The sequence below is a fragment of the Telmatherina bonti genome, assembly GCF_933228915.1.
Source record: "Telmatherina bonti genome assembly, chromosome: 19".
NCBI lineage: Eukaryota > Metazoa > Chordata > Actinopteri > Atheriniformes > Telmatherinidae > Telmatherina > Telmatherina bonti.
In genome coordinates, this window is record NC_136617.1 from 11284226 (window position 1) to 11310906 (window position 26681).

The 26681-nt window shown below is 38.5% G+C and overlaps 1 protein-coding gene across 1 annotated transcript in view; it reads right to left on the minus strand.

Annotated features, from left to right (window-relative positions):
• LOC306770458 (protein MTSS 1-like) overlaps positions 1-26681 on the minus strand; it is a gene marked incomplete at its 5' end in the record, with an annotated part of 69183 nt that overhangs the window by 13021 nt on the left and 29481 nt on the right. The window contains 3 exons of the mRNA XM_079259306.1: positions 2129-2230; positions 2376-2467; positions 3674-3758. Coding sequence (XP_079115432.1) covers positions 2129-2230; positions 2376-2467; positions 3674-3758 — 279 coding nt within the window. The remainder of the gene's footprint in view (positions 1-2128; positions 2231-2375; positions 2468-3673; positions 3759-26681) is intronic.

The following is a 26681-nucleotide window of genomic DNA, read 5'->3' on the forward strand; positions in this document are numbered from 1 at the left end:
GTTTACAGCCATGTTTCACTTCCGATCCTCATGACCTGCTGCCCTGCATGTTTTAGAGGCAACCCTACCGTAACACACCTGAATGAAATAAATAGCTCATTAACGGGCTGCAAAGAATAAGATGAGGTTCACTGATTGGAATCCGATGTTTTAAAGTAGGGTTGCCTCCAGAGATGGCAATTACTGGTCCAGAAAGTAAAAGTCCTGCCATGTTTTTGGATCTACCTGTACATTTAGAACCTTTTACCTGGCAAATAAACTCTGCTCATTAAATTCAGCTCGTTTGGTGACTGGTAGTAACAGCTGCCAGACAGGACTTTTAATTTCTGGACCAGGAATTACCATCTCTGGTTGCCTCTAAAACACCGATGTTGAACTCCAGTCTTCGAGGTCCGGTATCCAGCAGGTTTTTGCTGTCTCCATGCTCCAACACACCTGACCAAATGAATCATTATGTTGAAAAGAAGCTGTTGGATCCATTTGATTTGAATCAGGTGTCGCAGGGAAGCAACAAAAACCTACAGGACACCAGCCACCAAGGACTGGAGTTTGACACCCCTGCTCCAAAACATGCAAGGCAGGACCTGAGGACCAGAATAGTGAAACACTGGTTTACACCAACACAGCAGCCACACTCAGGCTGGACTTGGTTCTCCTGGTACTGACGTAACCGAGTCTGATGTTGTTGACTGGAGAGCAGGAGGCATTTGAAAATTAGAAGGTATGAGGAGCTTATTAGCAGTGCTACCATGCACGAGTTGGGATCCAAACCCTTCTATCTGATTGATAGTAACTAACATCCAAAGACCTGAAATACCCGATTAACCTCAAGTTACTTTGCAATGTGTCTCAGCTGCACCACAGTCTGGGTCAAAACCATGTGATCCAAGTAAAAGACACGTGTGTGAAGCTTATGGGAATATCTGGGAGAAAGGACAGGAAGAGAAACCAGCTACGCAACAGTGATCCAAGATGCTAAACACACATGGTGTACACTGCAAAGAGGAAGATCTCTAATGCACATCCATGTGGAACCCCTGAAGGAAAAGTAACAGGGTACAGACGTTTGGTCTTCCCGGTCCAGTTAAAAGATGAAAATGAGGGATTATGCTGGACCTGCTCTGTCTTTTGGACCTCCATCAAAGAGATCAGAGACATTGGTGGGTTCACAGGATTTATTTGTGTTTCGACTCTTAAAGCAAAGACTGATTCGGACTGAGGAAGTTCTCCAATGAAAATACATCCGAATGATTTCAAAACTGCTTTCAGGAAAAGAAAAAGCAACTATCAGAAAGAAGCAAATGCTTCCAAAGGCCTTTAAAATGCAGCTGTAAATGAAGCCGGGGGAACTCACTTGTAGGTTTACATGTCAGTGTTCAGAATGGATGACATGCTGCCCTGCTATGTTTTGTTGGAATTGGTTTGTTCCACATTGTGTTCAGCTGTTTTAAGTTTTACTGAACATGGAGATGTTTTCCTTCAGGATTCCAGTTTGGAGTGATTAGTCTTTTTTGTGTTCAAGCTCTCAGTTTTGTGAGTCACACAAAAGCATCTAAAGAGCATGAGAACATTTTTTTAGCCGACCAAAATGGGCTGGATGGGGTCTTTAAAAACAAATGTTTGACAGAGCAGTGTCTGAGCCTTTAGTGTGTTATTCTGTTGATGCATTTACAATTTTCTCACATTATTTTGTTTTATTATTCACGAAATGAGCCAGTTAGAAATCCTGTTTGTGTAACTGGCTTACTAAAAACACTACCGGACAAAGACAGATGGGTCCTAGTAAAGTAGAGGCACTAAAGGTAAAGCAATATCACTTTAAACACCAGGAAACCATCAATAATCTGAGTTGTCTATCAGTTTAAGAATCAGATGTGTAGGTGTCAGGTGCCTTACTCACCAAATACATCAGCTGACCAAAGCAGAGCACGATGGGACACCATATGGCGGGAAGGAAGCAGGAAAAGAAAGAAGAGCATTAACCCTTAGATGATCATATTTCCTCACCTTTAACTATGCCATCAAGCTGAATGTTACCATGACAACTGAAGCCACTGTTTGTTGCATCCAGCTAGTCACTACCAGACAGCCGCCACTCTCAGCGGCACTGCATTATCAGTGTGAGTACCAAAGCAAAGAGAATGAGAAAATAAACCTTTCTTGGCTTTCTTTTGCAGCTTCAGGGTGTCTGATGATCTCTTCTTGATCTCCTGACGGGCTTTCTTATACTCTGCAGAGGATCACACAGATATACACAGCTCCATGAATCCAGACTCATACAAATAAACTCTTTTAGACATGTGTTTCTATATAGTCATATTTGTATGCAGATTCTTAAAAATACATATTGGTGTGTGTTTCTGTGTGGATGAAACCTTTGGCGTGGTCTTTGTCCAGAGTGTTGGCCACTCGCTTCCACTCCTCCATCTGCTCCTGTAGAGGGTTGATCAGACAGTCCAGAAACACCCTGGAAATACAAACATGCTGTTAAATCTGTCTTTTAGGTTCAGTTTATTTATTGTAGGTTCAAAAGTTGGGTTTTTGGTGCATTAATGGTTAAAAATCAGAGTCTAGAAGAGAACCCACAGCTTTAGATTCAAGTCTATCCATCTGTCTGTCCAGTTAGACATTCAGTTTTTATCTACTGGTTAAAGAAGTTCATAAACCAGTTTGTTTTTTGGACTGGATCTGAAGGAACATTAAGGTGTTTTTCCCCCATCAGTCGAACAAGGAACACCTCCAACGTCATGTTTACTGAAATTTATATTTCATTATGGTGTTTGGCAGAGAAGAAAGAGGACGAGTGAATTTTTAAGTAAAGAAAAAAATAAAAAAGGAGAAACTTATTTCATGGCACCAAATGTTTTTGCTGGAGGACACATTTCAAGGCTATCAGTATAAAAAAAAGTCACCTGCAATCATATTGTCCTAATCATTTTTCTTTCACCTGGTCATAAAATGTTTTGAGAAGAAATAAATGGCAATTTATTTGGCAGAAATTCCACTTCACACGACGCTGCAAACCATCTCGGGTCACAGAGGCTTTATTCTTTCCACTGCAGCAACATAATAAGTTGCTGTAAATATTTATTTAATTTATTAAAATGAATGAGAAAATTAAAATACAATAGTGTACTTTGTATTAGCCCCAAAGACTGAGATAGTGTGTGAAGATCCCAGTCAGGAGAGGACATTATGGTGCTTATACATCCCATCTGGCATGACGATCCCCACAGAGAAGCTGGAGGATGACACTGGGTTGAAGGTCATCTGGGACTAATATTTAGTCGTAGAAAATTCCTTTGCATATTGATGTGGATGCATTTCTGCTCACAGCCTCTTCTGATCTTCCTGCTGTTACATTTCATTCAGCAGCTCAGCTGTAGATCTCGCCTTTGCATTTAAACCTGCCTGACCCCGCGCTTGCATACTGGGGGGGGTGTAAATGGACACACGGTGGGGTAATGAAGATGAAGTGGACAGAGTTTTTTCCACAGGAAGAAAGGAGACAAACAGAAAGAGTGGAGACATGAGTTGTTTGAGAATTTCAGAAAGGATGAATAGAAAGACGGAGGGGAAGGAAGATGTGCAGCGAAAGTGACACACTGAGGGGGAAGAGGGGGAGATGAAAGAAGGGAATAGCAGGGACAAGACCTGTTTGTCACCTACTCACATGGAGAACTGGCGGAGTTTGGCTTCAATACTGCGGTGTCTCATGCACATCCTGGTGAGGGCTGAACCGATGTCTCTGGTTCCTCCTGATGACAAACACAATCCATCAGACACATCTGAGACGGTACGAGCAGCAGCTCTGATACAATCTCTCCTCTTAACCCATAAAAACCAAACTTAAAAAAAAAGATCAGATGAGTCTAATTATTTATTATGAAGTCTTTATTTGTCCCTTTAACAAAATGTAAAATAAAAAAGTACCAACATTTTATAGTAATATTTGCTAGGGCTGTGACAATATGCTTTTGTCCCAATTCCCAATTTTTTGGGTGCAGATTCGATTTAAATTGCGATTCTGACAATTCTTTCATATTTATGATTTTTGTAGATTAAAAACAAAATAAATGTATTAAACTTTTTCTTTTTACTCGTCATTTTCCTTGATTTCAATTAGGAAAACAACACAGTAGCCAGACCATCATTCTGCTGCTATAATGCCCAAGAAGACAAGTAAAAAGATCAATAAAACCAATAAAAATGACAGAAATGTTATAACGGATTATTTTTATTTATTTAAAAAAAAAAAAAAAAAAAAAAAAAGATTTTTCAACAAAAAAACAAACTGATTTTAAAATTGTTAAACAAAAAAAAATCCCAATTTTTGATTTTTTGATTCAATTTCCCCACCCCGAATATTTACCATTTATTACCATGTGACGTGTCAACATTTTTACAGTGTAAATTTCTGCTTTCTGGTGTCCATTAAGGGACGGAAGACAAAAATCTGGTTGTGTTAAACAGGATTTTGAGAAAAATTTGTTTCATAAAGTGATGTCAAATGTCTCGGAAACTATGTATCATATATGCCATGCTGGGTTCTTATGGATTAAAGTCAAAACACAGAACACATTTACTTGTTGATAGTGTTGTTGCTCTTCTAACACAAACTTCTGGACATGCGGTCGCTTTCAGAAAGAGTTTGGGTTTACTCTCGATCGAACGACATATGGATGAAACCTAGTTTTGTTTTTAATTGATGCATAATGAACTCAAACTTTACTAACAACCGAACTACAATAATTTGATAAAGGTTTTCAAGCTGCTTTTCACACTGCAGACCAATCCTGAAGATTTGCAGAAACCACTGGTAGACATTTATGTGTGAACACTTGAAAGACATTTGTGAGGCTGGCAAACACATCTCCATCTCAGACCAAAAATTGGTAGATATGTTGGAGGAATCAGCCAAGGGGGAATTGTTGAGTTGCAGCCAATCAGGATGCAAAAGACAGGGTTGCATTAAAGGAAGCACAGTCTGCCTAGAGACCAATGAAATCATCTCCAGCATATAAAACAGCACCACACTTTAAAAAACAAGAAGTTGCAAGTACATTTAAAAAATCAGGTGAGCAAAACTTCAATAATCCTACTTATTTTGTTTTGGTTTTTTTATGCTTAAACTCATTAGAAGCAATGTGTCTCCACGTGAACTTTGCCAAGTCTTAATATAATATTTATGAACATCTGAAGCATTTCTTGAAGAATTAACTCAACTTCACAGGAAAAAAGTCAATAAATTAAATCAAAATAAAACAATGCATACAGAAACGTCAAGGTCCTGTAAGACAATGTGAAACACACAAAATACAGCAAAATGAAATTAAAAAATCAAGTCAGAAGGCAAATAAGAGGCTGCGTCTACTGTCGTTGCTTTCCTGTTTGTATTATTAGGTCAAGAAGACTAAAAAAATATTACAGACACTTTAAAATTGTGTTCAGTATGTAAAAAAAGGGGAGAGTTTTTACTTAAACAGCATGACTCAAAGTTTGTTTTTTGTTTTTTTTTTTAAACACTGCTGAGAGTCGCCACAGCTGAGTGGATTCAGTCTCTCATACTGTGATCTTCTCCATGTAATCCCACAGTGACTCCATGATACTGAAATCAGGACTTTGTGTTTGGGCCAGACCATCTGTTGCAGGACTCGTTGCTCTTCTTCTGAATGACGTGTTTTTTCTTTTACTACTACCTATTTGTTGGTTTTATCAGGCGAAAATGTATCTCAACATCTACAACACTCAGCAGTTAGAACAGAAGCAGCACTCATGTCTGCATACAGAAGTATTACAGTGTCATTATCAGCAGATTGGCAACAGGAAAAAGTTTTGCTCAAGGACACTCCAGCAGGGTGAACTGCTGCAGAACTGATTTTCAGTGCAGCAGAAGCTCCACAGGCACCTGCAGGAGCCAGATGGTCATTCTCACTCTTCCCGAGACGGGACACTTCCCTCCTGGGGAAAGGTTCACCCAATCTCAGCCTGTCAGCTTGGAGATCCGACAGCACCTCCAGCACGTTTAAAACATGCTGCTTGTTGCATATCAGCATGTTCACGCTGACACTTCGGCTTAATCCACAGCCACACACTAAAATATGAAACATTTTTACTTCTATCTTACATTTTTATTCATTTATCTAGCTATACTCAGGATCTTGCATCTTTTTTTTTTCTTTAAGCATATTTTTCTTGAAGTTTCTACACATACGTGTGTGTCAGCTGGGGCGGGGAGCACTGCAATGCACCACTGACTCCACTTTCTCTCCCCTGCTCTTCCCTCTTCATCCTTCCCCACATCTTTCTTCCATCCTCTTCGTCTCCTCCCTGTGACACTGCTGTCACACCCAGTCTCTCCGTTTCTCTTCAGCCTGTTTAAGCAGCGACTGGGAATTATTGTGCCTCAGAGCACAAAATGACCAGAATTTCAGTATAAAGTTACTGTTTTTATACATGGCGGAGATGGGTTGCTGATCGAGGACTTTACGACCAGCTGCTGGTATTTTAAAACCGTTTATGGACCTGTCATGTACTACAGCTGAGAGTTGCTACTGAGTTGTTTAAAGCATCTCTTAAAGCAATGCAACGTAACTTCCCAACCTTAAAACTCTTCTCTGATGAGTATTATCGAGAGTGTAGGCGATGACTGTTTCAGTAAGGAAATGCAGGGAGACATTGTTGGAGGAAGTGAAGATAATGTATAAATAAAGCGACAGAAAGACAAGAATTAAAATCATATTGACTTCTACTGACTGGTGAGAGCTCAGAGAACTGGTGGAATGCAAGATGGCTGCCGAGTTAGGTTGGAGAGCATCAAAGGGCAAAAATCTGCCAAAGTTTGGAAATGCTGCATGAAATGCTGACATACAAGGTCTGAAAATGATTTGGATTCAGTTTTTCTTGGATGTGAAGGAGCTGAATCAAGCTACTGATATAACACAACCACCTGCTCTTATTTGGGATTATTCTCATTTAAAATGATCAACATCATCATTTATTTAGAACAGAAAATAGGAAAATGTAGGTTTGTTAAAAAAAAGAAAAAAAAAGTGGTTTCGTTTTTACAATGTGCTTCACACAAGATGTTAAACTGGCAGCAAACTGAAGTTACAGCAACAACATATCACTTCCATGACAATGAAATATAGATTTAACATAAACACAAACTTAGTTTACAATAAAAGATGAGGCTCTAACTTCAGGTTGCCAAACTTTGGACCTTAAAAGGCCACTGCCCTGCAGATTTAGATGCTTTCCTGCTGCAACACACCTGAACCAAGTTAATGGTTCTTTGCAGAACTTGGGTTTTATTACAGTCAGGTGTGCTGGAGCAGGGAAGCATCTACAACCTGCAGGACAGTGGTCCCTCAATGACCAGAGTTTAATATCCCTGCTCTGACCTCGTTAACATTTTCCTTTCATATTGAGTAGTTTCAGATTTTAGACTGTTGTGAGTTTTATCAGATTTTTTAACACAATAGGACTAAATGTGCTACAACTTTAGCCCAACCTAAGAAAAACGACAGAGAAAAAGACATTTTTATTTAATCTGAAGTCTTTATTTGTCCCTTTAGTTTATTTTTACCATGTATTACTGTGTAGTAAGTCAAGATTAGAAGGAGAGACACAGGAGATTTATATCAGACACATATCAGATTATGTCAACTGGGTTTTGAGCAAAGTTTCCATCATAAAGTGATGCAAATTGTCTCATAAACTGTATGTATCACATATGTTGCATTTGGCTTAATAGGGTTAATGGGCCACTTACAGTCTGTATGTGGAGAACAAATAGAACTGTCTGCATTTTTTTTTCTTTACAACACCATCCACTTCTAATTATGGATTTAAAAAAAAAAAAATTGTCCATAAAGACAAAATATTATGGGTTTGATACTTCCGCCATGGAGAAAGAAAAATGAGCTAAACTGGATCCCTACAAGCTTTTTGGTGTGTTAGGATTTGCTAATTAAAGTTGAACCTATCAACTTAAACATGTAAACAAACTGAACAACAGTGTGCCAGGAGCTGCTGGAAATTACAGCCTCCTAGAACTGCCTGCATGGCTGTAAACTCCTCATCCTCACTCTGCCAGACAGATGGCATGGATTAATAAGGTAGTGTCATCTTCAGATTGTGTGGCTTTCCCAAAGAAGATGAACCCACGTTGCATCTGCAGGAGGCGACACTGTCCCAAGTGTCCTTCCAGAAAAGCAAAGGGATGACCACAACTATTCAGTTTCTGGTTTTAATAAGACATTTTGGCGCCTTTCTTTTCTGTTCATAAGGAGTTCATGGACGTCAGGAGGTCCGTCCATAAGTTAGCCATGTTTGTAGTCACCATCTGTCTCAGTGCAACACTTTTAGTTTCCTCCTCCCACCTGTCCCCCATCTCTTCCCATCATTCCACATATCTCTTCACACTTCCTCTGTCACCCCCCCAACAAACATTTCCTACATCAGAAATTAGCTTCACCCCACACTTCCTCCTTTTCCTGCCAGCTCTCTTCTCACCATCAGACAAGGTGTTATCTCTCTTTTTTCTCACCTCGTCTCAGCCCATCAGTAAGTTAGGCAGCACACTGCAGAAAAACGGATCATTTCAGGAAATCACTGCAATGTTTCAGTGTGGTTTGATGGTTTTTTTTTTTTTTTTCATAGTGGGAAAAAAAACCTTACTCTGTAGGAAAGAAAGGATCATAGTTGAAGAGCTGACATCCAAATGAGGTTGGTTTGGAGGGTCTGTTTGATTCAACCATGAACCCGTCGCACAAAAAAAAAAAAAAATATTACTAAAACACGATGAGAATTTCATTGAGAAACCATAAAGCTATTAAATAAATCGTTTTACCAGATCTGTGTGATTCAAACTTTTGGCTTCAGAACTGGTTGGGTACATTTCCACAGAAGCTTAAAATCCACATCTCTGTCATTTTGACCTTATTTTACTCTGCATCCTGCAGCTCTCAGAGCCGCAATGGTTCAAGGCTGAACCATTCATTCTGTCCACCAATCATCCTGTTTATCTTCTACATTATTCTTATCCTTCACATTTATGCCAAATGGCCTGAATGTACCATAAGGTTGAGCAAAGATGTGATCCAGTTTAGCATGTATTGCAGCTGCTCCAAGAAAACTGTTGTTGAAACTGATATTTCAGCAAATTGTCCCCTTTCATGTTTAAAATAGCTGAACTCTTCAAACACCAGAAGCAGAGGTGACACAAGTAGGCTGAACTTCTGGCCTGCAGTCAGTAAATAAAATCCTGTCAGCTGCAGCCGATCGACCCAACTGTGGTCGTCTCTCACGCTGGTTCTGTACGCGAGTGACCCAGCTGACCCAATTCAGTGGGACAGAGCAGCATCTCAGTCAGCAGGCAGGACGGGCCCCCCCGAGGCTCCACAGCCGCTCATTTACACGCAAGGCCTGTTTAAAAGTAAATCCTGGTCATGTTGGCATGAGGACACGAGGCGTTGAAAGACCAACAAGGTGTGAAAAAGAGAGATGGTTTGGAGCTGAAGCAGGGCAACAGCAAACTAAACTGGTCAATGAGAAAGTTATCAGAGTCATGTGAACTTCTACATTTCAGAACATCTCAGCCTGCTGGAGAAACTTTATATGTAAACCTCCGTCTAAAGTTCTGAACTTAAATATGGCAGAAATCAAACTAAGTTCACCTGGAGCAAAAACCTTTTTCTCTGAAGAAAACAGGCCTGATTGAAGTGGCCAGACTGCATCCATATGAATAAATTTCATTTGAGAAAACCTTCTGCAGACATATTTAGACTCTCTGTGGAGAAGTAGATCTACTGACGTAAAAACACTGCAGACTGGGTTTCCATTTCAAACTTCTGAAATAATCCAAGTTGTCTTATATCTTCAAGAAGTCTCCAGTTGAAACAAACTGCTGAATATCTCAAGTTTTTCTCTTTTATCAAATAAGGGCGATAAGTTTTGTTGTGTCTTCTTACATGTCCTATCCACATCCTACAACACACGTAGTTTATTCACTGTAATCCACATAATGGAAACTTTTTTGAAGCAGTTTCTGTTGATACATTTCAAAAAATGTGCCCCAACTTTGCTTGACAACTGGATAAAAAAAAAAAAAAAAAAGTTTCTGACTCAACTCTGCTCTATTTTTTTTTTCTGTTTCTTATTTTTGCTCTTCTTCAGACATCTGTGGAGCAGATTTATAGAGAAAAACAGAAGTCAAAACATCTGCATCTCGTGCCTCCCCGACAGTTTGCATAACTATGGCAACTCTAAACTCTACCGATATAAACACATCGGAATTCAACTCATTTAATATGAACAAATGTGTAAAATTTTATTCTTTTAATAGTTGCATCCATACATGTCTATCAATATGGATATTCTAAAGGTTCAAGATTCAAGATTCTTTTATTTTTCACAAGTTGGACCAATTGTATGGCACAACGGCAGCGCCAAAAAAAAAAAAAAACCAACAAAAAAAGAAAAACAGAAGAAGCATTTAGGCATAGAATAAATTATATATATATATATATATATATATATATATATATATATATATATATATATACACACACTATAAAAATAAAATGAAAAACATTTCACATAATAGTTTCAACTGTAAACATATCTGTACATGGAGAGGAATGTGCCCAAGAATATCCATCCATTTTCTTAACCACATAGTCCAATTAAGGATCAAGGGAAGCCGGAGCCTATCCCAGCAATCACTGGGTGAGAGGCAAGGTACACCCTGGACAGGTCGCCAGTCTTTTGCAGGCAAACAACCAGTCACACACACAAACACTCCTAGGGACAATTTAAACTAAACAATTAACCTAACATGTATATCTTTAGACAGTCGAAGGAAGCTGGAGTACCTGGAGAAACTCCTCGCATACACGGAGAACATGCAAACTCCACACAGAAAGGAATATACATTTCGGAAATATATATTATATTATATTATATTATATTATATTATATTATATTATATTATATTATATTATTCCAGGTATGAATCTGATGCAAAACAGTGATATGACTCATAAGAGAATCATAATGTTATAACTGTGCAGAGTCCAATGATCAGTCTGTTCTTTGTCATTTATTGTCTACTGGTCTACAGACTAGGAGCACCATGTTTGTTGTGTAGTATGACAGCAGCAGATGTTGTGGTTAAGTATAGAAGAGAACAGCTTAGTACAATTACTCACAGAAGTACAGTTACATTTCAGATTAACAATGTGTAGTATAGTGTTGAAGATGAATAAATATAAAACTAACATCTTGCAGCAGATGTCAAGAAGGTGACAGCACTGATTTATAGTCTTTTTATAGTGTTTTGTTACTTTTACTAAATACTTTTAAAACTACTTCTTAAATGTTTTATCAGCACATATTCAGGAGTTTTTGGTGAAAGTTGAAAAGCTTCACAAGTTTCTGCTCAAGTGGAAATATCGTGCTGATGTTCATTTGCTTCAATTTGCACACAACAGTTTTGGATTCACCACAGGGCTTTTGGTTAATTCATGGCCGAGATGCAGCAGTTCTAAACTTCCTGGGAAGTTTTTTTTTTTTTTTTTTTCTTTCTGTGGCAGACACAATCCAGCAGACCGTGACTGGATTTAACCTTAATTTCAAACACGCACAAGTTTCCTGACCGATTTTCCAGAGACGGCAGCCTCGCTGGCGAGTTAATGGTTTGGTGCGTCAGCATGGTGTTGCAGTGAACAGTAGGTGACCTGGAATCTAAGACTGGGACTTTAACTGGTCTCCCTTCTTCTGTCTGCGATGTAAAGTCAGCCATCGCATTCCCACAGGAGCTGCTCCACATGGACACTGGTGGAACTGGGCTGAGGAACTGGAGCAGCTGAAGATGCACCCAGACACACAAACACACACACTGCCCAGCAGGGCAGGCAGTTACTCACTGTCCTGCAGTATCAGACTATATTTCTCGTCTTGTTGCTATAGGGAGGTTGAAGCGGGAGAGTTATTTTTGAGAACTGGAGCATGAGGAAGGAAAGAATATAGTAAAAAAAAAAAAAAAAAAAAAAAAAAAAGGAAGGATCTTATTAAGAAAAGCATCATATTTGCTTTTTTCTTTTTATTTATTTGTCAGTGATTACAGCATTTTGTACAACTATGGTCACTACTCAGCGATGTTCCTCATGTTTGGTACTTTGTCCATTTGCATCAAAGTTTTTCTGTCAGACTAAACCTCTCAGCAGATGTTTGATGCTAAATATTTGGTGCATTTGGAGCATTTACCTGTCTGACTTACCAAACAGTGTTTTTTTCTCACAGAGGCTAGTTAAAAAAGTTGCATTACTGATGGTATGGGTTTGTATTAGTGCTTACAATGTGGACAGCTTCCACATCCGTGAAGGCTCCATCTGTGCTGAAAAGTACATGGAGGTTTTAGATCTGCTCCCATCCAGATACCATCACGTTCAGGGAAGGCCTTGCAGATTTCAGCGATAAAATGCTAAACTGCATGCATTAGAAGAGTCTGGGCGCTAAACTGGCCTGCTTATGGTCCAAACCTTTCACCAGTAGAAAACGTTCAGAGCATCATTAAATGAAAAGGCTGAACTGTTGAGTAGCTAAAATCCTGCTGACGGGAAAATAACTCCGCCAAACCACTTTATGTTTACAGATTGTTGCCATAAAAAGGTGTTTACTGATGTGTTGCTGTCATCAAATTCAAAATGAACAAATATTTCCCACAAACTGGTAAAATGTCTCATCCTCTGATATGCTTTTTTTTGTCCTATTGGGAATCAAAGGTTGATAAGATTTGTAAATCATTGCAATCTGGTTTTTTTTTTTTGTTTTGTTTTTTTTTTTTTTTTTAGTTTGCACAGTAACCTAACTTCAGTAAAATTGCAGCTGGGGTTTCATATGATGATCTAATAATGACACTAAATTCATAAAAGGTGGATTTTTTTTTTTTTTTTTTTTTTAGAATATTTAGACAATTCTGATGTATTTTTCATTTTACTTGCTGATTTAAAGCTGAATAATTTGATTAGAAAATATATTTACACATAAATAGTGTATAAATTAAAAAATATTTACAGACGGTAGCCATGTTATCCCATAAAACCAGTCTTTGACATCAAAAGTCTTATTCTTAACAACATATCCCACCATACTGTGACACAACTACAAAATAAGTTCATGTAGTACTACACAAAAATGTCAAAACCTTTTCATGTTTTTGATGTCAGCAGCTGCAGAGGGATTTGCTCAACAGTCGGCACAAGAAACCAACCAGGTGACATCCATCATTAAAACAGCACACGGTGTTGCCCCTTGGTTGCATCAGTCAGCATCTCCCTCTCTCCATATAGCCAAGGTCACTTTCCAACTTCAGCGCATCTCACGTGTCAACAAGCAGCAGAAGTGTCACTTTGCCGCTGCCGTCAATCTCTTTAATGCCGAGACACGACATACCAACTTCCAGCCAATTAGCAGTGTCTCAAAGAGGTCACATTGAGCTGTGCTGGACAGACAACAAAAGGTAAGAAGCTCAAGGTTAAAATTTTGAATTGCGCCACGTTTACCAAGCAACGCCTCATCCTTTAGCCTTCAAAGATAGAGCAGGAATCTCCCGTAGCTAGGCTACGATGCATGTATGGTGGGAGAATCTGAAGGAGTAAACGGAATTCCTCGCAGCTCAACCAGGGGCGATGAGGGTCATGCAGTCCTGGAATACCACACACCAAACCAGGGAGGGGAACAGGCCAAGGATGCCTGTGAGTGAAGGCCACAGTCTTAAGATGCCTTCTGCAGGAGTGTGTGTGCATGAGTGGGTGATGGTTTACAGTACAGTCCTGGGATTTTTTGGATGTTTGTCCTGAAAATATCCTCCCTCTCTGGTTACGTCCCGTCGTTGGACCGATGTATCAGTTTACTGCCGTTGGAATTTTACTATCATTTGTCAGACACTAAGTATTGGTCCATGTCATGACACCAGCAGCCATATTTTATGACTCCCTTTTTTAAAAGTTCTTAAAGCAGGTATTTGTGAATAAACGTTCACTTTTGTACCAGTCTAACTTACTGGGATGGGTCTTTGATTTTCTAATATGTCTGCTGCCTATAGTTGGCTATTCAGGGGGTGGGACCGAGATGTAATAGACAGAGATAGCTGTCAATCATTAGATCAAGACAGCTGTTGTTCTGTCAGCTGCTATGACCTCAAGTCTCAGAGTTTCTACAGAATCTAAAGGACTTCCTTAACTACAGAAAAACCTGTCGTGCACATTTGCTTTAAATGAAACCAATCATAAGAGAGGATTACAAGAAAAAGAAGATTTTGCGAAAATAGCCAGAATATAACCCCTAACTTGTAACAGAAATCTTCACTATGTCTGATGTATCTTCCACAAAGAGCTAAAAGATATTTTTATGTTCAGTAGTTTGGCTCTTTAATTAGGCTTTCATTAACACAAATGATCCAATTAACTAAAAACATGTTAATATAGGCGACAGGACTCTTACACTAGCCAGATTACTTCATTAAAGTTAACTGGGAATCTATGGAAATCCTGGAAAGCCATTTCAAGCAGACAGGTTAAAACAAGACGTTATTTCAAAGCTGAACTCAACTTTCATGAGAATTATGGTACATTGAGAAAAGCTATTATCTTATAATTTTTCTGCTGTTGATAAATTATTTTCCATGTTTGTCAACTTGTTTAAATCAGTATCCAATACTTTATTTATTTGGACTGACAGGGCCTCAAAAGACTGATGTATGTACACTGGATAAGAATAAACCTAATTAATCATGCTACACACAGAACATTCGACTATGAGAAGATATACTGTACATTATTATACTCCTTTGGAAAACGGTTTCTGATAAGCATGACTTCCTCTGATAATTAGCTTGTTAGCTAAGTAGCTTTGTTAGCTAGCTACTTGCCGAGAAGCACTACCGGCTAAGAAGAGGAAACTAGGACTTTGTCCTTTTCATCTAAATATGATTGTTTCCATCTCCAAAAGACCAAATGCAACAATCAAATGTGAAATCCATGACAATCACATGCTTTGATTAAATACAGTAACATTTACATGCGTTTTTGCACTGGTTAAAAATAATCCCCAAACACCTGCTAACACTTGAGCAAATGGGAAAGTGCTTGATCAGCATTTAGTCACATGTCATATGACCGCATTTGGCAAAATGATTACCGATTTCAGTGCTGAGCATCACAGATTGGAAGACAATACAGAAACATGTTTACTAATTTTCGATATTTAGACTTAGATTGAGGAGATACTGAGAAGAGATTGATATGGTTTTACTACCTGCATTACAGCTAGCAGCTCACTCTCGGCCCGTTTGTGTGGTTCTGATATCCGTGGTCAGGAAACATGATTAAATTACCTAATTGTCAACGTTATCAAAAATTATGGTCCATCGCAGCTTGTTGGTGACAGTTGATCTTTCCAACATGGTGTTTTACTTTGGCCTTTGGGCTTGACCATGAGGATGTTAGTTTGGTCTAATTAACTAGTAATAAATATATTGTGGCCCCTCGATCAGGGGTGGCCTATTCCAGTCCTCCGGGGCCGCAGGCTTGCAGGTATTGGTGTGTTGCAGCATGGACACTCCCAAAACACATCAGACTTAATTAGTAGACTTGTGCAGAGCTTGACTTTAAACTCACAGGTCTAATTACCCATTGATCCAAGTCAGGTGTGTTGTGGCACGAAATTCCCAACACTTGCAGGACTACGGCCCCCGAGAATCGGAGACGACGACGACCCCTGCCTTAGATTATTGAAGATTAACACACTACCACTGGCAACGAAAAAGGACCTATTAGTTTGTTTTATTGGATGCATTTAAAAGGCCTGTTTGAAGTCTGTATGTTTACAGTAAGAACCACATATGACTTTTTAAGAGGTATTCTGAGACAAATCATCATCATTGCTGCTGAGCTCATACAGTTGCAGCAACTTCACTGAGAAGACGGCAATAATGGCTGAAGACTAAAAAAAAAAAATGTTAAAATGATGTATTATTTCAAAAAACAATCAAGATTATGCTCGATTAAATTCAAGATGCAAGGAAATTAGACTAAAGAGTTTTACAATATGTTCTTATGATAAGAGTGTTTTATATTCAATGTATGGTCGAACTGATTCAATAAAATCTCTCACAAATGATTTTTTTATTGTTATTATTTTTATAATTAAATGTTCTGGAAATTCAGTTTGCACTGTAAATTTACCAGTTCTAATTACTGGATCAGGCGATGTGATGGACTGGTGACCTGTCCAGGGTATACCCTGCCTCTCGCCCAGTGCTTGCTGGGATAGGCTCCAGCTTCCTGTGACTAAGAGTTTAGGAAAATGGATGAATGGGATAACTAGATTATCTTGTTAAAATGCCAAATAACCCCAGAATGTACCCAGATAAGATGTTCAAAATCCAAACATAACAAATCTTGGCTGTTATAACCATCATCCACCTACAAACCTGCCAACACAAACCCTACAGACACATGTTCAGATAATTCAGCTTGACTGAAAATGTCTTGGTGTCAACTGTCCCCAAACCTTCACATCAAGAAAAATTCTGTACACTTGCACGACAAGCCTTTGTGTCATTATCCCCCCTACATGTTTTCATTAACCTTTACACACACAGCAAAATATTTATCGGCCTCGACGAATATTTGGAGATATTCATGAGGACGTGAACAGTTCAGTTACTTCTCCTCCTCTGCCAGCTGACAAAACAGACTGAAAACCCAACAGCGCAGTGGACGACTCAAACACAGTCCAACCACCCAGCCATCAGTCCTTTCACACACATACTGCTATGTTACCCTGTCTCACATACTTTGTAACACTGAACACACACACACACACACACACACACGATGATTAAACATAAGATCCCGCTGATATCAAAAGCTCTTTAATCCCATGATTTTAAAACAACATCCAACACCATGCTCCACAGCTTTGACAAAATTTAGCCAATGGATACACACACACACACACACACACACACACACTCTTTGAACTGAGACTAAAACAAAGTAAAGTGAGCGTTTGATTTATTTGACCCAAGCTACTGCCAGTTCCCCGAGCTACACCAGGGCTCCAATTTCACTGCTAATCTGTAGTCTGAAAGAGCTGGCGAGCTGACTGTGTACACCCGACGCCCTCGCAGAGGGAGTGTGTTTTTAGTGAGAGAAATGTGTCTGAATGCAAAAAGATGCTAATAGTGCACAAGTTAGCCTCGGTGCAGGGTTTCTCTGATTTACAGTCTAAAAACAACACACTACATTTATAACAAAGGGAACACTAAAACTGTAGACACTTTGTGGACACTTAAAAGATTTATAAGCATTTCTTTCAAGTGTTTATGTTCATGAGTATTTATTAACATTTCCCTTGCAATAAAGATATTAATTCATGCGGTACAATTGTGTTATTTTCTTCAAATGGCCCAAAGAATCACTATAAAGAAACAAATGGTAGGCCTAATCTACCGACAGGAAAGTTTAGGTGTTGCTCTTTCCTAGTAAACTGCACCCTGGCAGCGTTTGGTTGAAATTCTTCTTTATTGTTAAGTTTGACACATGAGAACAATCTGTTTACCTTTTTCCTAATAGCGCCTCAATTTACCAAGCAAAATCATTGTCCAGTCCTAAATCAGCTGCAGCATGAATAAAAAAACAAAGTGAAGGTTTGGTGGAGAAAAAAAAAACGTCTGGTCATCGGAATAGCTTCACTGAAAAGAAAAAAAATGTTTGTATTTTTCCATATTGAGCATCAATCATTTATTTGCCTATTTCTTTGTCCTAAATCAGGTCTTTATACTAATAGTTTTAGGTTATTCTTTTAGCGTTGAGCAAACAATAAATGTACTGCACTGCAGCGTTTTGTCACTTTCTGTTCAGTGTTTTGTCTCATTTTGGAAATTGCTCACAAGAGGACCAGACTTCTCTTACTGGTCATCCAAATTAGACATCTGTTGTCTGAAATTGGCAGAACTAGCCACTGTGTTGGCATGATTTTTACATTTTTCATGGTGGTGCTGTTAAAAATAAGGCACGTTTAGACTTTATATCTCCTGTGGGAGTGTAAAAGTTCCCATTCATGTACATAAAAGGCTACGTAGCACACAGGGTAGGAAGTTAAATCAAAGTTAATAGTTTAAAAACATAAATAATATCCAACTCAATGCCTTTAAGATGCAAACAGAACGAAGTAGTGAAATGTTTTTGAGCCGTCATGATTTCTCTAAATCCTGAGAGGTTTGTTTCATTAAATACTCCTCAGATAAGTCATGCAACACTAAATATTCCAGCGTTTGGAGTATTTCACTGTAATTATACATGTTGACAGTAAATAGCACTTACTGGAGCAAAGAAAAGAAAGCTTCACCAGGGAAAGAAAAAGGAAATTACTTAAGCTGAAAGAAATGTGTCGAGACGGCGTTTCCATCTGGCTCTACCTTAGTTCCATGAACTCAAAGTAGTACACTTTACACTGACTACACATAGTGTGTTTGCGTCCAGTTTGTTTGGATGTCTGCTATTTAATGAGCTGTGATCTATTCAGAAGACCAGAAGACTGACTGATACAACTCCTGACACACACACACAACTAAAGTTTTACTACAGATGTTGCTTCTTTACAAAGAAAAAAAAATAAAGTTTTGAAGTTCTTCAGAGTCGCAGAAAGTAGAATAACTTCAAAGTTTTTAAGCTGCTTACTGTGCGAAGAAGATGCATCAAAGTTCATCTGATCTGTAAAATGTTTAATTCAAAAACAGCTAGAATATTGATAAATACTGGAAATAAATTAAATGAGAACATCAGGTAAACCTACAAATCTGCTTCACAGCACTGTTTTATAGGAAAACTGTTCTGTTTGTCACACACACCATGCAGATGTAAAAACCTTTTGTCCATTTACTGAGCAGAAAGAGATGATCAAAATTGTTAAATAAGATCAGCAAAACCCCATTTAAATTTGGTACTGAAAATGGTGTATAAAACACAGCAATGCAGATTTAAATGCACACCATTCAGACTGTTGATGTTGTATAATAACCCCTCCCCCCTATTTTTCAGAGAAAAGTGATAAGAATTAAGGGCATACTGTAAATAAGTAAAAACATTCAACATTGTGAACTTGTGTTTACGATGAAGTAAATTCACTCATCTCTTTTGCATATTGACCGAGTATCAGGAAACAGAGAAAGGACTGAAAAGGTTTTTTTACATGTTGCATGCTTTTTCTGTAATCTGCTCTGCATCTCTAATCACGAGCACATCTTCATCAGCTCAGTAAGACACTTTTCATAGCTTTCATTCATTCATTCATTTTCCTAACCACTTATTCCAATGTAGGGTCATGGGGAAGCTGGAGCCCATTCCAGCTGTCTTTGGGCGAAAAGGCGGGGTACACCCTGGACAGCTCGCCAGTCCATCGCAGCGCCACTTTCATAACTTGATTTTCCTTAAAAATTTGAATAACTCATAAAACCATTTGGCCTTTTAATACATTTTATTTTTATTTACAAACAATAAATCTAACTGTTTAAAGTAAATGTCATAAGTTTGTTATTTTAGTAGTAAGTTAAAGCAACACCATCCTAGATTACTGGATATCAGCACACTGGCTGTTTCAGACGCATCGTGGCTAATTTAGGAAAAAAAAAAAAAAAACAGGAAAGAGGAAAAAAATAAATAAAAGAAAAGAAAGAGAAATTTACACAGAAAGAAACAATATAGACTGACTTTTACTTGCTGAATAGAGCCCAGAGAAGAGACAGGATGAAGGACAGAAACCAAACTATCTTTCATTAGGGGGTCTCAAAGTGCAAAAATCTGTTCAGCTGTGCCACTTTAAAGCTGCGCATTGCTTTACACTCATATGCACCTGTGTGTGTTGCATTAGTACTGAACTCTATGGGAGGTCTGTTTTAACAGTGTTAGTTTAGTTGATGCACACAGGTGTGTGTGCAGGTTGACTGTGTGTGCATGTTGCAACAACAGAAAGCCTGTTCAGGCAGATCTCTCTCTCATGTGATTGGCTGTTGAGCCAGACACACTTTGATCCTCCCTGGAGATGGGAGACACACACACAAACACCTCTTGTCATTTTCTGCCAGCATATAAATCATCAGCACTCGACTGCAAATTGCGTGTAGGCATGCCCTCCAGCCAGACATCCCCGTGCGCTCAGGTTTCCTGGAGGCTTCTCACCTCTCCCTGACAGGCATGTAGTTGGTGGGCAGATGAGAGAGTTCAGGGCAAGTGGTTCAGCACAAGGTGCCAAGTTTTTGTTGCCAAAGCTCAAGAAGAATAATTAACTAGTTATAAAGAAATGTTGATGCTTTAAAAACAAGGAGCTACATGACCACCAATTTACTGTACATTCAAATAATGTTGGAGAGGAGTGTATCGTAACCCACGTAAATGCACACAAGTCAGTGCAGTTTAACTCCTCGGCTATAATTAGCTCTCTTTCATGACAGTTACTGGATTTAGTGTTAAAATAAAAAAAAACATGTAAGTACAAGATGTGTTCACTCGGGGAGGATGAAGTCAGGGTGTCTGAAAATGAGAGTGAAGCAGATACACAGAGCTCATCGGTGCAGCGTGACCATGTAGCGGTGAATTATTTAACAGGCGTTCAACCTTTACAAACAGCTCGGAGCTTCTGCCTGTAACCTCCACCGCTTCTCTGACCGGGATCTCCATTTTCAACTCAATTCTACATAATCGGTCGATTTTCAACAGGTAACTTGTGAAAATAAGGTCAATTTGATGCTTGCCAAGAATTATAACACAACAGGTTTTATGGAGGAGAAGAAAATGAAGGAACACTCATTAATTTATTTCCCCATAGAGACACACACATACACACACACCCGAGTCCAAGCCTGCAGAGGGAGCACTTAAGTATTCTTTCTGATTCTCCCTCAGACAGGAGACTCATTACCAATTAGTTTGTGTAGTGGGTGAAAAAAAACCCATGCAGCCTCACCTGCTGGCCCCTGGTTAATAATTCAAACGCACCCTCTAGCTGACTCAGTCATACAGCAGGTATGACTGTGTTCCTATATTTACAGACAAAGATTATTCCATTTGCAAATCTGGGTTTCTTCATTTTATTCCATTCATTCATTCGTTTAGGATTTATGTTTCTAACGCCAAGTTAAGCTGCTGTCACCGTTTTTGCTCCTGTTTAAGATGCTTACAGGCAAACCATGACGGACTCGAGCATGCATAATCATCCATGTCTACAGCATGAAAAAAAAAGTTAGAAAACATCAAAATTTGTACAAATTCGATAGTTAAAGCAGGAGTTTTATAAGATATCAGTTAAAATATTTTGGATCAAGGGAAATTATGAAAAAGACAGATTAACTAGAGGGTCCTAATCATTAAAATAACTTCAAATAACTCCAATTATCCAATTATTTAAATTTTTTGAAACAGCATACATGAATGGAGAATAAAGCATCATCCCTGATGTTTGTGCATCAAACATCTTAACATGATCAGAAATGTTCTCCTGAGCTCGGCACGAGCAAACGATCCTCCTGAAAAACCTCTCACTGTCAGGTTTTCTAATGAAAACACTGTTTCTAAAGATCGCCAATACATTCATGTGCAGTACGGTCATCCGTAACCGGGCCTCATTCTCTATTTGTGCATGTGTGTTTCACATTATGCGTGACGTCAAACCGTGCAGCTGCTGCTGTTGCCATGGTGATGCCAGGCCATAATGAAGCCCTTTAAGACCGCACGCTGCCGCTCCTACAGCTGCCAGTTATTTGCTTCTACTCTCACATTAAAGAAACTTGAGACACGCCACACCTGGGGCCCGGTTTGTTACATCGACCTGTGATCGGATTTCAGATTCAGTCATTATTCAGGCAGAAATACAAATTCAGGCACTTCCAGGTGACCTGCAGCATGTTTAATCTCACGGAGCTGCCTCATGCACTGAGCGTTGCTCACAAAATCTTTACACTGCTGGAATCGACAACTGTTGCAGGCAAACCAAGCCTTGCCGCTGCAGCGTTATTAATCTTAATGAAACAGTTTCTTTGTCTTGGCCTTGCATTTTGTGGCTACATGTACAGAGACTTTGGTAGTTGAGGTATTGCACAATAACATTTCTTCTGCACAAGTTGGGGCAAATAAACTGTGACACTGAGGTTTTTATGTTTTCTGATTCTGATCATGTTTCAAACTTTTGCATCAATTGTGGCATTAAGTTGGCTTCAGATCCCAAAGGATTTGGCCTCCACGGCATAAACTAAGCCAGCAACTTAACTGGACAAATAATGAGTCCTGACTGGAGCTTTACTTCTATAATGATCTTGGAAGTGACTGTGGCCAAAACAGGCCATGCGTAGTTCAAAGGTGGTGTCTTGACTTTGATCTGCTCTTTGAAAAATATGCAAATAGCATTTGAAAAGCCATGCAGTATTTTCATTTCCAGCAACCTCTCCCTTCTGATTTGGGTTCAACAGATGAAAAGTTTGGGCACTGGATATCTGCAAGAGTTACCGCAACCTTCCCAATAAACTGGAAACAGTTTCCTACAACTATAAGCTATCCTGGAGCTTAGATTTTAGTAGACGTTTCCATACCAGGGATGAAATGTGTCCATTTCATTTGTTGTGGACGGATTATTATTGAATGAGAAGGAAAAAAAAAAGCCTCTGCATAATCATTCACAGAGAAAACTGAATTACTCATTTGCTGATGTCTGATTTCCTTCTCTTGGGTTCCCTCAGAGCTACTGACATCAGACCAACTATGTTGAGGAAAGAACAATATCTTAAATAAATGAGAAGTAATGCAGAGTTCAATTATCTGAAGAGGGATTTTTTTTTTTTCATTTTAATAACCTCAGTCATCAGGCAGACTTTCAGCAGCAATGACATATAAACACAGTTGCTACTGTTGTAAGTAGCTGCATGTCATGGCCCATATCTTTGAACGTTTGACCTCAGTGATGCAGGAATCTGAGTGGAGGATATATGAGACTGCTGTAGCTCAGATGGGATGGAGATTTTGGAGCTGGAACAGAAAAACACACAGTTTGTTTTTATGGTAACACAAACCTCCAGGCTCCAGTTCAGCTCAAGATGCTGTCATCATCCCCTGCAATATAATTCTTCTGAGGTCTGTTGATTAAACAAGTATACTGGTACAGCTTTGATTTTACACTCTGAGAACATCTTTTGAGTCATGTCGTAGTTTGATGCCTTCAGAGGCAATGATGAAATGAATCAATCAATTTGCATGTTGGTAAAAATAACAATTACTAATAGTTATTATACTTTAAACCCGCTGCATTGCTAATAACAGAGAGGTTGTTCAGAGAACGTAGGTGTTTTAGATTATTTCATGTACAATGTTGCTTAAAGATGATTTTAATACGAAAGTCGGACATTTCCTGTTTATTTGATGAATTTTTTTCTTGGAAAGAGCCATAAATATTGAAAAAAAAATCAATGGTTAAAAGAAAAACAAAGTAAATTTACCTGCATTTTTTATAATTAACAACTACTGGGCAGGATCTAATTTAGTCTTTTGTTAAATGAATATCAAAATATATTGACATAGTTTTAAATTGATGAAATTAAAACAGCATGACTCAGTCATGGAAAGATTAATCAGATTTTTAAAACATGAATTACAATGAATAAAACTGTAAAATAAGAAAAAATTCCTCCAAGTTATGTAAATGTGTCATTCAATATGAAGATTTGAAAAAGCTTTATGGTTTTATTCTACATTTTTACTTCCTCGGACGACTTGATTAAACCAGACGCTAAGAGAAAATTATTCATATTAACGTGAGCATTTGAGTATTCGACAAATAATTTATGAATTGGGTGAAAGTACAAATTAATTCTGATGGATGCATTAATTGTTCATTTCAAAGCCATTTGGGGTTTTGTACCCGATTAATTATTAACTAAAGTGGCTTATTTTCAGCTGTAATTAGTTTGGGTGTCACGACATAAGAATAAATAAAAAATACATTCAATACTGTAAATTTGCATATCATTTGTGTATCAGGCCATTAAAGCATCCGACTCCTGCAGTTACTTGTTAAAAAAAAGAAAATCGTCTAGATTTTATTCCTTGCTGGATCCTGAAATATGGGAGGAAAAGAAAAAGGTTAAAATAGGTAAGAATCTTAATATCAGGTTTAATTTGCAATTAATTCTCAAAAATAGTTGACTAATGGCATTGTTCCTCATGTAACTGCAACATTTACAGTGCAAATCAGACTAATTTTCCTCCTGCGTTATTTGACTCATGTTTTAATTTAGTTTAACTAAACCATGCCCACAGGGATGCTGCGGTACTTGGATTTAGAGCTAAACCCATTAGTATCATCAGAATGAATTTTAATACTTTTTATATATATATATATATATATATACATATATATATATATATATATATATACATATATATATATATATATATATATACATATATATATATATATATATATATATATATATATATATATATATATATATATATATATATATAAAGAAATTAATAAGAAAAAAGAAATTAAAATGTTGTAATACTTAAACATGTGGAACCATTAAACCACAGCAGAAGAAAAGGAGAGGAAGTAATGGAAATGACATAAGATAGTAAAATACAATAAAAAGTATCACAGGCTTACAGGTATTTTGAAAATTTAATAAATTATAATCATTAACTAAATAAGGAGGATCTCTAAATGCAGAGGTAGAACCGGATGAGCAAACAGAAAGCTTGTTCTGCTGTAGGAACAAATCCTTTACAGCAGAGGTGTCCAGCTCCAGTCCTTAAAGGCCACAATCCTGTTGGTTTTGTTCCAATACACCTGACTCAAATTAATCACTCATTGTGCAGAACTTAATTGGTTGTTGGACCCATTTGATGGAAGCCAGGTACGTTGGAGCAGGGACACATTGAAAACTTGCAGGACCGCGGCCCTCGAAGACCAACTTTTGGGCACCCCTGCAGTAGAGTTTTTCTTTAGGGCAGACATATCAGGACATGGACAGATGTTCCATCATACACACTAATAATTTATAACCACTAAATGCAAATTAAATTTAGCTTTATGTGTCATTAGTGTGTCTCTGATCACATAGAAACAACTTAGATGTATGAAATCTGTGGAGGTTCCTGTCCTGCATGTGAACTACTGAGCATGCATTATTCTGGGAAGACACTGAATCTATAGCCGCCCTTGAAGAAAATCTCTAAAAGACCGAAAGGTGGCATGTGGACACTGCAGATATGACGTCACTCACCTGCGCCTCAGATGAAATCATTAAACAAGGAGTTGCCAAAAGAGGCCATCTGCGTGCTACTGAGGATTCAACCCAAGAAACACACAGAAAACGCACCGACTGCAGACTTTGACTGCAGCAGCAACCACACTTTGTCAAAGACCACAACACACTGCTCCAAACTGGAGCAGGCGATGTTATGCGACACCATGACTGTTTAAAATTCTTGGCAGAGCTGTCCGAGTAAACAATGAAAAGTTGCTCTTCTTGCTGCTGTGTTGATGTGATTTTATCTGAGGTGCTGTATTTCTTGTAACAACAGTAGACTGTGTAAAAGAGACGGCATCACCACGCTGATATTGCCTACTGGTTTGTGGTCTGGCAGACTCAAGTTTGTCATTTTGGCAAATGGACTTGTACTTATATGACACTATTCCAGTCAAAGTGCCACATTACATGGCACATTCACCCATTCACACACTTACTCATACCCTGATGGGCACATCGAAGGCAACTCAGGGTTCAGTATCTTGCAGAAGGACAATTCAGCCTGTAGTCAGGGGAAGCCTTCTGGTTGAAAGATGACTGCTCCTCCACCTGAGCAATTTTACCAGTAAATAGCACTTAAAACCTTCATCATTTCAGGAAAATAAATATGATAATAATAAAATGTTTCTTTCAAAAAGAGGCCGATCAATGTAGTATGAGGTTTCAGATTTCTTTTTATACCAAATTAGCATGGTTTGTTCTGGAGAAAAAAGCAAAAGCTTTGCACTAACATGCATATGTGATCAAACCAAGCGCAACAACACCGAACTCATGAACAGAAAACACAAACAGCCATAAGGTCTGGCGAGAATATAATTTCTCCCATCTATGTTCACAGCAAACGGCTGCTGTTTTTAAAATACTGCTCAGCATGTTTCTCAGCATGTTCGTAAAACTTTGAATTTGAATAAGAAGAGGATGTTTTCCTCTCTGATGCTAAATGCATTTTCACTTTATCTGTTACATGCAGTGAAAAATTTGGATATAATCTAACAGCATTCTTCCACATATTTCCATGTGACAGAGAGAAACAGTCTTCCCAGTTTGAAGAACTTGTCCAGCACAGAGCCTTCCATTCAACCCCAGCTAACATGAACAGGGGGAACTAAAACTCTCCCTAACAGACAGAAGATATCTCCCAACAACAGTCCTGGATCTCACTGCTGCTCCTGTGGCTAAACAGCAGCAAATCCCTGCAGCCTAATTCAACATCTGGTGGAAATACTGAAGCCAGAAGGGCACAGGCTGTAAAAGCAGCTGCTCTGAAGTCAGAGCACAGAGATCTAAAGATGACTGCTTCATGCTGATGATGCCT